General features: G+C 38.0%; 1 protein-coding gene across 2 annotated transcripts in view; it reads left to right on the top strand.

Moving 5' to 3' along the window:
- Window positions 1-13,973, top strand: part of PRR16 (proline rich 16) — a 148,569-nt gene that overhangs the window by 93,158 nt on the left and 41,438 nt on the right. Inside the window, exon 2 of one of the 2 annotated variants that reach the window (XM_004949621.5) lies at window positions 10,758-11,639. In XM_004949621.5, coding sequence (XP_004949678.1) covers window positions 10,758-11,501 — 744 coding nt within the window. In that variant the 3' untranslated portion in view covers window positions 11,502-11,639. Of the gene's footprint in view, window positions 1-10,757; window positions 12,091-13,973 lie in introns of both variants that reach the window. The other variant, XM_001232592.7, reaches the window with a different exon arrangement.

Raw genomic sequence — 13,973 nt, 5'->3', positions numbered from 1 at the left:
TGAGATCAGAGAAGCATTATGAGCTTAGGGAAATACTTAGCATTCATTTAAGTTAGCGTGATGTATGGTAGACAAATCACTGTATTTGTAATTACTGTGTACCAATGTTTACAGCAAAGACTGTTAAACAGGGACTAAAATCTCTGACATTTTGCAGTGCTACATTTCCAGTTGTTTTAGAGACTTTTATTTTAAAAAAACATTAGAAATAACGAAGATGCACAGACCAAATATTCCTTAGTTTTTGTTAACATGTAGCCATTTTTAATTGCTACCTGTTTTTAGAGAGAGTTAGTAAATAGCACCTTCTAAACCGTTCACTTAGAAAGATAATATTGATTCAGAGGACACACTGAAATCTCATAGCTCTGGTGTTCTATGCATCCTTCATATTAAACAGAAGACGTTCACTGTGAAGTATGTACTCTTAACCAGCTTCATCCTTTTTTCTTCAAGAGAGAGAGTAAAAATAGAGGTATGAATTTTTTTTTTTTTTCCTGAGAATGCCATTTATAATTCCACCAATTCAGGAAAAAAATGTACTCAAATCAAATATTACAGTAGTTTGACGCTCTCCTTATCATGGTTTTGTTAGCCATTTTTAGAGATAAAATATATGGTAGATTGTTGTGCTCTCAGAATGAAAAAGAGCATTGTTTCATGAGCTTAAATAGTCACGCAGGCTAGCTGTGCTGTCAACCCTAAGCTTGAAGAGTGAAAAAAAAGCATCAGTAGAGCAATATAGAGAAAATTCTGATTTTTCTTTTTTTCTTTTTTCTTTTTTTCCTTTTCCTATACTTTGTTACATAGCTGTCATTCCTTTCTCCAGTATTTAAAAGCCCTTTTTTCTCTAGTGGATGTTCAGAGCAAGCTGTGCCAGACTGACTTGCTGCTTTTGGAGCTTGATCTTCAAAAACTGTGTTTAACACTGCTACCCATTGAAACACTTATCCTAAGTGTTATTTAAATACATGAATTGATTTGGTGTGTTTACACCATCTGGGTGACAACTTACCATGGACAAGAGAAGGGAGCAAAGATAAGGCGTAGCAGGCAGCACGGAGTCAGACTTCCTTTCTTGTGCTGTTGGAGGTGCAGTTTGTAGTTTGGCCTGGGTGGAAAATCACTGCATTTTCTTATCAATTTTAAGACGAATGTTGTCTCCGTGTCTCTAGTGGTGATGTACAAGCAGGTTTAATACACTTTACTGTCTTAAATTAATTACCATCCTGTGTTACCAAACAGGAGAAGGTGTGGATATTTCACTGTTGGTATATTTCTGCTTGGATAGAGTCAATGTTCTGCCAGTGCTTGGTATGAGGCTATGTTTTGGCTCAAGGAGAAAAACAGTGCTGATGGCACACTGATGTTTTGGTTGTTACTGAGCAGTACTGCACAGAGTCAGCTTCTTACACTGTTCTGATAGCCAGCACAACTGGGGAAGCTAACCCAAACTGGTCAAAGGGATACCCCACACCTTATGACATCAAATGAAAACTACAAAACTGTGCCTGGGAAGAGAGTAGCTGCTGTGTGGGGACTGGTCGGGTGCTAGTTAGTGGGAAGTGAGCAGCTGTGTTGCACATCGCTTGTTTTGTAAATGTATCTATGTAAATTATCGTTGCTACTATTTTCCATTTCCTTTTCTGTCTTAGTAAATAATTGTTAACGTTTTTGGTTATCTGTAGAGGTGGGATGCATGTAAGTTTGCTTAGAGGGATCTGGGTCTTTTAGATAAATGTTCAATATGAGTGTGATGCTAACTGTGGCCTTTGCTGGTGCTGCAGTGGGGGTGTAGTAGTGCCTGTGATGCTGTTGTTAAGACTTGTCCCCTGAAAGCTGGAGCTACAGTCTTCTCAGAAGTATGAATCAGCTCAAGTATTAGGCTAATTCCAAGCAGTATGCCAGAATATCTTAGTATAAACCAACACAGTTATTTATTAGTACTGCGTCAGTTAATAAGTTACTTCTGGATATACTGGAAAACTTTTCATGTATAACGTACTAGTGGTTGAAGAAGTACTGCTGGTTGAATACAGTTGATTGAATCTATTTTTCCTTGTATAAGGTTATCACTCTTTGTTCTGCAGACATTTGCTATGGTGTTTGGTGTTTGATACTTTTTTGTCAAGTATTTAGTACATGAGAAAAAAAAATTCAAGATTGAGAAGTTGTGCGTATCTGTTTTTTTGAATTTTTGTGCAAAACAGATGCAGTTTAAGTATTATGCAAGTCCATGAAGCACATTGACTATAAAGCCCCTGTATTTTCCTCAAGCAGAAAGAGGAATAGGTGGAATGTCCCTTAATCAAGGTGGAAGTCTGCAGGATATTGTGGATGCCAAGAGCTTACATGGTTCAAGCACAGGTTCATGGTAAATAGATATGTCAGGATCTATCAAATACAAAATCTGTAAAGACTTTTTTGAGAGAAGTTAATTTAAGGCTGGGATAAGGTCCTGCAAAAAATATATCTGTGTGACTTTCTATTTCTGTAGTCTTACCTAGACATCTGCTTTTTTATCATTTTTTTCAACGTATTGTACTAAGTTGGCCATTCATATCTGCATGTATGGCTGTTCTTCTGCTTTCTATTTGTAATTATTTTGCTATGCAACTTTATAAACATATTTCTATTCTACTTTTGGTTCAGTTTCCCCTTGGCATTGAAGTTGCATTCACTGGGGGTGATGGGAGATGTTAGTTGTGGCAAATGCAAAAGATATGAACACAAATGGCTGAAGCTGGAATTAAAAACACTTGAGAGCAGTGTTCTTCTGATGTTACACAGCTAAAACAATAGAGGGAAATACTGGTGCTCTCAGTGTTATTAAAGATATCTCTTTCCTTTGCACTCAAGTTTGTCTTTGTTTAGGTCACCCAGGCAAAGATTTACTGGAGAAAAAAAAGCATCACGCATGTCCTTAGTTATACTGACAATTCATTTTTTGTCAAAAAAAAGGACTAGCAACTCTACAGGAAATAATGAGCTAAGATGATTTTAAGGTAAATAGTATGACAGCTTGTCTTACAGATTCCCTTAGTAATTACAGCAATTGAGCAATTTCTTGTAGGAATAGAGATGCAATCAGAAGATATTAGAACTACTGATATTTAATGTTGGCCAGATCTTCATTTAAAAATCAAGAATGGCTTTTTCCTGGTAGAGCTGGCTGTTGGTTTATTGTTAATTAGGAGTTTCTTCTTCTATTTTGCCATGTACATAATCTTTGTACATAAAGAATTGTCCATGTCAAACTTTGCAAGTTTTTGCAAACAGTTTCAGAAATAATGGAATTAAAACATCTTGATTATACTTGTTTGTGAGTAATCAATAAATTTTGATCTATTTACCAGTATGCTCCTTTAGTTCAAAGAAAGCAAATAAAAACTTGTGCTAGGCTCATGATCTAACATGTCTTGTATTGGTTTATAATCCGGACCAGTATCCATCTGTAATTACTCTTTTTCTACAAGACTTGAAAATGTTAAAGACATGAAAATACTGAAAATGGTGAAAATTTTAAATGTCATAACTGTACATTGCTGTAGTGCAGTATTAAATAGTAATATATGGATTACAACTCTTCCATCTCAGAAGTAATATCACAGGTATGTACCATTCCTGTTTTGCTTACGCAGCTTGTTTTTTAGGTTCTAGCTTGTAAGCATGCAAGTCATTTTTAAAAAAGAAATCTTACTCATAAATTCACATGAATCATTGAAGAATGTACAAAAAAAAAAAAAAAAAAAAAAGTGAAAATGGAGTCTGAATGCCTAATAAAGAAAAACTGTAATTTTGAAGTTCTGTGATCTTATGAATCTTTAAGGGTATATTACTTTTCTTTCTGAAAAGCAGTTTGCAGTTTCCAAGAGTTGAAAAATAGTAAAATAATCCTCAGTAGTGGATTGAATTCAGCTGTGGTTTATGTATTCATTGAATGTTCAACTGCCTTTATATCAGAGGAGAAACAAACCCAGTGGAACATTTCTTGCAAGGAGATAATAAAGTTCTGAGTAGATAAATATACATTTGTGCATGCATGTTGCATAATCACACAGAGAGAAGCACTGCAAAAAGTGTTTGTAACTAACTGAAGATACACCTTTCAAATATAAAGTTAGGAATTAAATGAAACCATACGTGTTCTCTGTCATGTTTTATTCTTATTCACAAGTTAGATTCTTATAATGAGATACTCGTGACATGCGGAAATCAAACTAGCCACAGAGTAATTATAAAGCAGGTATGTTTAATCAGCACTGCTCACACGTCTGATGCAGGGGGGATATTCCCACTTAGCCTGCATACCGGAGGGCAGGAAAAGCACATACTTGAAGAGCAAGCTGCTTACATATGCATTAGATGTCCAATAAAAGGCTGGGTTATTACTGTGAGTCCCCAAAATGATTGAAATCCCCCTTCGCCCCAAGTCTCAGCTCTTTTTCTCATATGTATCTCTTCGGTGGTCCTTCCGATGAAGGTCATCATGTTATTTTCTCGGATTTAGGTCAGGTTGGAGGATGCTTGGCTGGCTTTGGTTGGTCATCTCATCGGCCACAACTCCGTTCACCAACCTGCTGCTCTTCATTAATTTGTGGTTTTACAGAGCCTGCTACCTTGCATTCCATAGATAGGGTAGCTAACGATGTTACTTGGAGAAACAGGAGACCCACTGTCTGTACTAAGTCTGTAGAAAAGCATTTGTTAGCAGCAGCAGGAATCTGGCTTAGCACAGTCAGACATGCAGCTGCCAATTCAACACCTCATGAAGGCAGATAACTTTTAACCTAACTTACTTTCCTTGATTCACTGGCACTGAGTAAGAAGTTCAGAGTTTTGAGTGTTGGTCCAGTCAAGTTAGGATGAAGGATGTTAGGAAGAAATGTCCAGAAAAGTTCCCTAGTTCTTATAGGAGTTAACAGCCAAACAAAACTTGTAAGTATGAATCAAGCAGTGGAAACGTTAGGCCAGAATGGGCTGCTTTGGTAATCTCAAGACATCTTCTTGAATGAGATTCTCAGTTACTTCAAATGGGGGATGCAGTTTAGCCTCAGTGGGAAACTTATGCTTTCTATATTTTTAAGCAATTTAGTATAAAAGTTCAATAACTTTAACAGATGGGAGTTCACTGCTGGATATTTTTTCACTACAAATTCCTTGTGAGTTCAGTGCCTTTTTTTTTTCCTCTGATATTTTTGGTGGTGGGCAGTTATTTGTCTTTTTAACATTTCAACGATAGTTACCTGCATAGTGCTGGTATGCCCTCCATACAGTGATGATTGCTGCACAGAATTTCTCTAAGTAGTTTGAAATTCTAGACCCTCCAAGAGGGGGGACAATAGGAAGGAAAGTTTTCTCTAAATGGTAATCTGCAGTCCCATTCTGTGTTATAAATGTCACAAGTCATATTTGTGTTTAATTTTACTGAAGTGCGAATATAAAATCATGTTATTTTAATATGGATTTTATCAACAGTATAAATTGCAAAAATTATGAGCATGAGCATTTTGTGCAGTGTTTCTCACAAACACCCCTAGAACTTTGGCTATTAACTGAAATGTTTTATGGAAACCCCTTGTGACATAAAACTTTCCAATGGTTGTCTCTTCTTCCTCTAGCCTTCTTTACACTTTTGGTTCACTCAGGGTTCCTATCTACAGCATTCATCCACTGGTTAACTGCACCTTCTTTGAGTCGTTTGCTGTATTTCTGAAGTGCTTCCACAGTGCAATCATCATTTTATTTTGCACTGTTGTTTTAAATCTAATGATCCCGCTTCCTTTCCTGGTCTTAGTAACTATCACCTGGCAAGCTGTTAGTATAAAGCAGTGTTTGTTTTTCTTCTTCCCAATAGCTGCTTGTCAGCTCCTACACAGGTACTTGTTTTATTCATGTCCTCTCTGGAGTGCCATGTAAATTTCTGCACATTTGATCAATTTCTTTGATCAATTTCTAACAAATTTCTTTTGGTTTTCATCATTGATTAATACTATCAATAGCATTTACTTAGCAGATGTTTGTCTTTAAAGTCTTCCAATAAAATTGAGCATAAATTTCAGATCTAACCACAGATCTGTTATTTTCCTTTTGGCTTCATTTAATTCTCATTCTTTAGTTTTCTGTATCTAATCCAAACCTGAAAGCAGAGAAATGTTGTATTTTGCTTTGTGAAACATCTCAAGTATCTTTAGTATCCTCTGTTAGTATCATGAGGATACCCTAAGTTACTTCCTACTATCTTTTAAATTGTCTTTCTACACTCTTTCACATGCAGATTGTTAGCTTAGTTTTCTGAAAACAACCTTTTTAAAAAATGTATTTTTAGAAGTTTAAAAATACATTTTAAAATATTTCAAGTTAATACATTGACAAGCAGTTCAACAGTTTCATCCAGTTTCTTTAGCAAAGGCTTATGATCTTGCTGTAGTTGTACAACTCTGAATTTTCCTGGAAGCTGTTCTTCTAGTTAGGCACTCAGCAAGGAGCCTTCTTGAAAGAAATGTTAGTCTACTCATCAAAGTTAAGTGTATTAGGAACACTGGTACATTTATGCACTTGACTGTTTCCTAATTAGATTGTTATACCGAATCTACTTAAAACCTCAAGTGTTGATTTTTTTCTTCTTGCTAATGTGTGAATTTTTACTAATTGCTGTTAGGCAGTGCTGCTACTCAATGGCTATTGTAAATTAATTTATGGCCAGGAAAATGGAGATTAAGGATATGATGAAGGTTAGAGCAGGACCCAAGGAGGGAAACAAAGATGATCTTGGACACCTCTTACAAGGAAAGGCTGTGGGAGCTGGGCTTGTTCAGTTTGGAGAAGAGGGTGTCCTGAGGAGACCGCATTGTGACCTTTCAGGATTTAGAGGGGGCTTATAAAAATAATGGAGAGAGACTGCTAAGGTGTGCAGTGACAGGACAAAGTGCAGTGATCTTAAACCGAAAGCAGTGATTTGGGTTAGATAGTTGGAAGATACTGTCTATGAGGACAGTAAAGCATTGGGAAAGGTTGCCCAGAGAAACTGAAGATGCCCCACCCCTGGAAGTGTGCAAGGTCACGGTGGATGGGGCCTTGGGCAGCCTGGTCTAATGTGAGGTGGCCTTGCCCATGACAGGGTTTGGAAGTGCATGGGCTTTGAGGTATCTTCCAACCCAAATCATTCTACAGTTCTGTGACAAATCTTCATTGAATTTGCTTCAACCAAACAATTGATCTTTCTGTATTTCTAAGGCAGTGCTGTTAAGCAGAATTTGACATGTTTAGAAGTTTAGATTTCAGGATGAAATATGTTGGTGCCATTCAATAATAATTAATTTTCTAAAGTTTGCTAGAGAAATCCAATTCAAATGCCACTGAGTATGTAATTCTGTCCAGTAAGAACACATAAAGTGGGTAGGATTGATCTGATGTTCTTGTTTATTCAGGAGTTTGGGACCCTACAAAGCTTGAGACCTCAGGATATCACCAGCAGGGCATACGTAGGCATCAAATCCGCATAAAGGCTGAGGAGCCCCTCAGGGTAGAAAAGGATGGCTCCCCATGTTTCCACAGCTGAATCAAGTTCTATTTTATCACAGAATGAAAAACAGATTCTGCACAACTGGAGCAGCTTTTTTTTATTTCTAAATATTTTGTCTCTGATTCCCATAGGAAGTATGTTATGAAATGGAGACTATTTTTCTTTCAGCTTGCAGTTTTGTACTACATCTGTTACTTTTTCCTCTTATTTGAAATTTCCTTCTGGGATGAAAAAAAAAAAGAAAAGAAAAGAACAGTAAACAGAATCACAACCTGTGGTGGTAAATAATTTGGACAGGTAAACTGTGTCATCATGTCAGAGCCATTTTGTGCTGTTCTTATGTTTTGCAAAGAGTAGGTGACAGAAAATTTCCTTTGTCTACGACACAGTTGCCCAGAGGGCAGGGCACAAACTCTGCAGTCATTTAAATCCACAAATGGTTCGTAAGGTCAGACTATCATCTTACTCCTGAGAAAATTTTTTGCATTGTCAGAAGGGTAGTTTGTATGCAAATGTTCTCATCACTGGGATCTGCCATTTTATGACATATATGCGATGCATAATTACAGCTCTATCCTCATAGCAGAATGCAACTTCAGTGTCTCCTTTTCAAAATAATAAATACTAGCTTCTGTTTCTCTAGAGCTACATTGCATGGAATACATTTATTTTGTGCAGTGCTGCACACGTGAGGCTCTAAAGCAAAGAGGCTGTTGTTTGTGACCGGTTCTACAAGCACACAAGAAATAAAATGATTAGAATGTTGCACGTTTGTTGTTAAAATATAATTAAAATAAATTCTGATATTTTATTTTCTTCCTTATTGGGAATTTCATTTTGGAAATAGTGTATGAATTTTAAACCAGTATAGAGTCATTTTGTTATCCAATTAATCTCTGTGAAAAATCTAAAGCTAAAAGTGCAATAACCACATTAGCAGCTCAAGGCTGTCTTTTTCCTCACATAAGTAATTTTGCTTTCTGTGATCCTGTATGGCTATAATCCTGTACTCTGACAGGAGTAGCATTACAGAAAATAGAGGGAAAAAAGTTCTATTGGAATAACTAATTGCAAAAGAAACCCAGATATTAACACTTTTTATAATCTGATACTGTAATATAGGCCAATCTATGGTCGTATGTAAAAGCCTTAAAATGCCCCTTTGTTGAGCATCCTTACAGATATGTCTTTCCTTTCTGTCTTTTCCTGCAGCTGTTTGGCAATTCTTTTTTATTTCTTTGCTTTCCAGTGATTTCCTTGGGATTATATTGCATCGACTCCTTCTCAAGCAAAAAAGCCACACCTATTCCAGGATAAAGTTCAGTAGGATACTTAGCCATGTACAGACAGAGCATAATACTGACACAGATCCATACCAAACTTGAAGAAACTTGCTTGATTTTTTTGCCCAGAACATGAGTTTTCAGTTGTTTTTCCTTTCATTTTGAGAAGTTCTCTACGCCTTTTTTACATATGTCAAGCAACATGATGAGTTCTTTCTCCTGTAAGCACTCTTTCTTCCTATGATTCTTACATTGCCTTAGCACAGACTTAGTTCACCTGCTCTTGTTTTGAAACTTCTGAAAGGAGTCACATAGTATACCCTGGAGGAGGTGTTTGAGATCTGATGGTAGCCAGAATTTCACCATGTCTTGCATCTTTTAGACAAACATCTTAAATCCTAATTATCTGGTGAAATTCGTATCTGGCTAAAATAGAAAATGAAATGAAAGAAGGTATTGGGCTTTGAATTTTGAATAAATGAATTCTATCTCTTGGAGAGAAATGGGAATTTTTTTCAAAGACGTTTTTGCTCTTTATGGGAAGAAAGAGCGCACTACTTTCTATAAAGTGAGTGAGTTGCTGCATATAAATTTTTACGGATTTAAAAATACACAACTTGTAGTTACAGCATAAAGGCAGGAATCTGGAAATTTCTTTCATTCTATTGAGTTTTTATATTAATTATTTACAGTTTTGATGTGAGCACAGAAGTTAGCACAGACGAGCTAATGGAGTTGCTGCCTCCAGTAATAACTTTTACCATTTTTTAGTCTATAATATGGCTGTATTCCCACAAAATAGACTTACTTTGAAATCAAGAGTAATATGACAAAATTAATGATAGCGGGAAGTAAGCATGAAAAACTGAAACAGATGAGGAGGACCATGGGATGACAAGAAGTGTACGGCCTTAGGCCCTCCCTCCAGAATATCACAGATGCACCACGGGGACCCCAGTCAGTGATGTGAGCTTTTTGTTACTGAAATGAAGTTCACTAATAACACTTCAGCTCCTGTGATCATTTTATTTATATCACTTGAGGAAATGCTCAGTTCTTGTGCTGTTCCTTAGTTATCTTTAGATTATAACTGGTCATTCAACTAAGCGTTGAGTTAAAGGCAGTTTTCAGGAAGGGCTTTTGGCTGCCACTTGGCAAATTTTGGTTACCTATATTGCATGTCCTGTATAAAAGTGAGTAGAAGAAGGAATCTGGAAGACTGCAAGAGATACACATTGTAGACGTGAACAAAATGGAAAAATAAGTGGTAGAGGAGGTTATAGAATAAAACGTGTGAGTTAATAAATGCTTGTAACTTAGAAAACAAAGCTACTTTCCCTCTCTTCTGCAGTAAATGCTATTTCAGGATTACTTCAGAGGATGACAGATTATAAGTAAAATTCATAAGAGCAGATAGCACAGTCTTATACGGCAGGATAGTTGCACCTCATTATCTTATTTATGTTAAAAAAGTATTCAGGAAACAATTTACCAAGCTTAACATTTTAGATGCATACACCACTGATGTAGGGATGCATATGTACACCTGGATTGTGAGAAAGGTCACAGTTAAAAAATACTCTGCAGCAGATTAATTTCAGAAGGGGCCATGTATAAGCTAAAGTCAAATAGTTCAATCTCCTCTTGCACTGGAAGGTTTACCTTTCATGAGCAGAGATATTGCTAAGTAAACCCTAGAGGGAAAGAAATGGAATTTCATTTCAGAGTGTTTCAGGATTTTTTTCTTCCATATTCAGTTGTTAACTACCCCTCCTTATTATTATTACTATAATGATGTCTAGGAAAAAAAAATAAAAATAAAAACAGCTTAAAAAATTGGCTACTCGGGATTGGGGAAGGACAAAACTGCTTGCAGAGGCTGCTTCTGTATTTCTGTGCCTTTGCTGGGGCATGCTTTTCTCACTGTTTTTGCTCTGGCTGTTGTGTAGGTGGTTGACCAGATCGACACGTTGACGTCTGACCTGCAGCTGGAGGATGAGATGACAGACAGTTCCAAAACGGACACGCTCAACAGCAGCTCCAGCAGCACAACAGCTTCTAGCCTGGAGAAGGTGAAGGTGCGGGGCAGTACTCCGCTCATCAAGAACCCCGTGCATCCCTCCGCTATCCTCACCGTCCTGCGGAAGCCAAATCCCCCTCCACCCCCACCACGACTGACACCTGTCAAGTGTGACAAGCAGCTGAGGCCACCTCCTTCGGCCAACCCTGTCAAGACTAATGGTACCCTGCTGCGAAATGGGCCCAGCCGCATCCCAAATGGGGATTTGTGCTGCATACCAAACAGTAATTTGGACAGTGTTGCAATTCCGCCTCTAATGCATAGACCTGAGAAAGAGCGGTGTCCTCAGGCAGGAGCAAGGGAACGGGTACGATTTAGTGAAAAAGTGCAGTATCACGGCTATTGCCCAGACTGTGATGTTCGGTATAACATTAAGAACAGGGAGGTGCACTTGCACAGCGAGCCTGCCCATCTCCTGGGAGCGCTGCCACATCAGTGCCCTCCTCTGCCACCCCCACCGCCTCCACTGCCTCCGTTTCCTCTAGAAAATGGAGGGCTGGGGATAAGCTCCAGTAACAGCTTTCCTCCTCCGAGACCTGTTACTGTGCCTCCACAAACTGCACCAAAACCCCAGAAGACCATCTTGAGGAAGTCAACCACTACAACAGTGTGATGTATGCCACTTGAAAAAAACTTCGTTTTTTTCATATATATAAACATAAGTAGGTAACGAGCACTTTCTACTTGAGCAATAAAAAGACCCAGTGTATTACTCCCAGTGTATCCAGTGAAGTGGCATAAAAATCACACGGTAAGTAAAGAGAAGAATTTCCTTTTGGTCACCGTAAAATGCCTTTATGGCTGAAAAGGATGCTGAAAAATACACATGATTTAGCTCACGGGTTGTAAACTTCTGTTGCAGTTTCCTATCTGCAGCATTGCTTAAAAGAAAGTGGAAAGAAAGATCAGTTTGAAAGTACAGAGTGGCGATTCCTGTTAGATTTTCGTCTGTCCACCGTAATGGAGTAAGCATTGCTGCTGAATTCTGGGAAGCTTTCTGTTTCCAGCCACTGTGCTTTAAAATGCCATTTGACAAAACAAAGTGGAGTGGCAGATAACGCTTTTGACTGAATTCTAGCAAAGACATTTTTCTGTGCCTGATTGCTTGAGTGAAGGCATTGTGTGTGGAGCCATTCAGTAGGAAGCAATCACCGGACTTTCAGGCAGCTTGACCTTTGGTGAGGGAGTAAAGTAATTGAAAGGTATGTCGACACGTCTTTGCAAAGCAAAATGATCTCTCAGTGTGTTTCTCACTCGTTCGGTGTGCCACAGCGAGGGAGAATGACAGAGCTTTCAGGAGAGAAGTGACTGTCCCATTCAGTTCCCCTGTGTTACCTCTGCTTCCATCTGCAGAGCAGTGGTAATATTTTATCTCGCTTGTGTCTGCTGTAGATTAAAGCAACACAGCACAGTCCTGCATTTTTTACAAAGCTTTTGTCTGGTGCAAATCTCTTTTTGAAGGCAAAGAAAATTTTGCCTAAGGTCTTCAGAGACATCCACTTAATTCATTTAAAGAGCTTTGAAGTTGAAAAGCTCTATACCAATTACAAAGCATTAACATGCAAAACAAGATATTTTACATGCTATCACATTTTGATGGTGAACCCAATTAATATCCTTACTAGATGAAAAAAAATTCCTCAGTGTTTTAAATTGTTTTATGAAAGGACGTTCTTTTATTCTCACAAAGAGAATTGTTGGTACCTGAAGTTAAAACCCATCTGATCAGTGAAGAAGACGTGATTATAAATCTGTTGTGTACAAAAATTGTGCCTAATTAAGCTCTCAAATGGCCCGACAGCAGATGCTGTATAAAAGCACTATGGTTTTTTTCCATTGAATTATAAAACATACTCTATGGCTTGATCCAGCTTGGCTTCTCTAGGGTCTTATGAAAGAAAACAGTTGTTTTTATTGTTGGTTGTTTTTTTTTTTAATTTAAATTTCCATTTGAATGCAGTAATAAGAATATAAAGTAATGAAGAATAAGAATTTAAACTAAAAGCCCATCATCAAGCCATGCATACAGTTTCCCTGTATGCTGATACTTCTACAGCATTTAAGCCAAAATAAGAGGAATAATAAGAACAAAAATGTTAACAGATTGAAACCTGTTGAAAACTTGCGCAGCGAGCAAGGATCGTGTGTTGTGTGGATACTCTTCGAGGATCTGACACTGCAAGTTACATTACCTGTATAGAAGGGGCAGAACAAGGGCATGATCTCACGTGCTTAGTCATGAATCCACCATGTGCTCCCCACATGCCCTTCATGATGCACTTTGCATTCTGCATTGGTTGACAACGTTTTATCTTGTGGGAGCTGTTGCCAAGTGGAGCCCAGGCAGGAGAAAGCAGCAACCAGTTCTGTGTGTGCCTGAGACCTGTCCTGCCTGGGTGAGGGTTCTGCTGCATGGATTCAGCTAATGCCTTCCCTGGCACATTGGAATATTGCATTAAAAGTCGTCAAAACACTGTGGGCACTGATCCACTTACCTACACTGCATAGCTACCGTTTCTATTCTGAAAAGACAACTTTGGCTGTCGTGATGCCTTTATCACTCCTGTGGGGAGCATATGCCAGATCTTTTAAGTAGTTTAATAACCTTTTCCCTCTTAAAAGAACTACCTCATACAAGAACTTATTGGATAATTCCAGTCAAGCATTCCTTATTTATTATAAAATATTTGTGTCATATTAAATTTAGGAAAATAACAAAATAGTCATAGGAGAGACAGTAAGCTACATATCCTACCTCACTTGTCTCACTGTTTCACAGTATGGTCTGATCTCTGATGGCCGTGCAAGTATTTCTCCTCTAAGATATGCCCTGTGCTCATCAGAAACAACATACTGGTATCTCCAGATTAGATACTGTGCTGTATGGATATGCTTCGATGTACATCCAAGTGTCCGTTTTGTTGCATTGTTTTGATTACACTTCTCAGGTATGGAAATCTTAAGTGCCATCTAATTTTCAGCTCTGGCTTTTGTATTCTGCCAGTTGAACTGAAGTATTCCATGTTCAGTTTTGGTCCCCTGCATGTTCCATCTCTCACTTTCTTTATTCTCTATTTCCCCAAGC

Source organism: Gallus gallus, chromosome Z (genome assembly GCF_016699485.2).
Source record: "Gallus gallus isolate bGalGal1 chromosome Z, bGalGal1.mat.broiler.GRCg7b, whole genome shotgun sequence".
Classification (NCBI taxonomy): domain Eukaryota; kingdom Metazoa; phylum Chordata; class Aves; order Galliformes; family Phasianidae; genus Gallus; species Gallus gallus.
The sequence above is the reverse complement of the archived record's forward strand: the minus strand, read 5'-3'. Positions and strand labels throughout refer to the sequence as shown.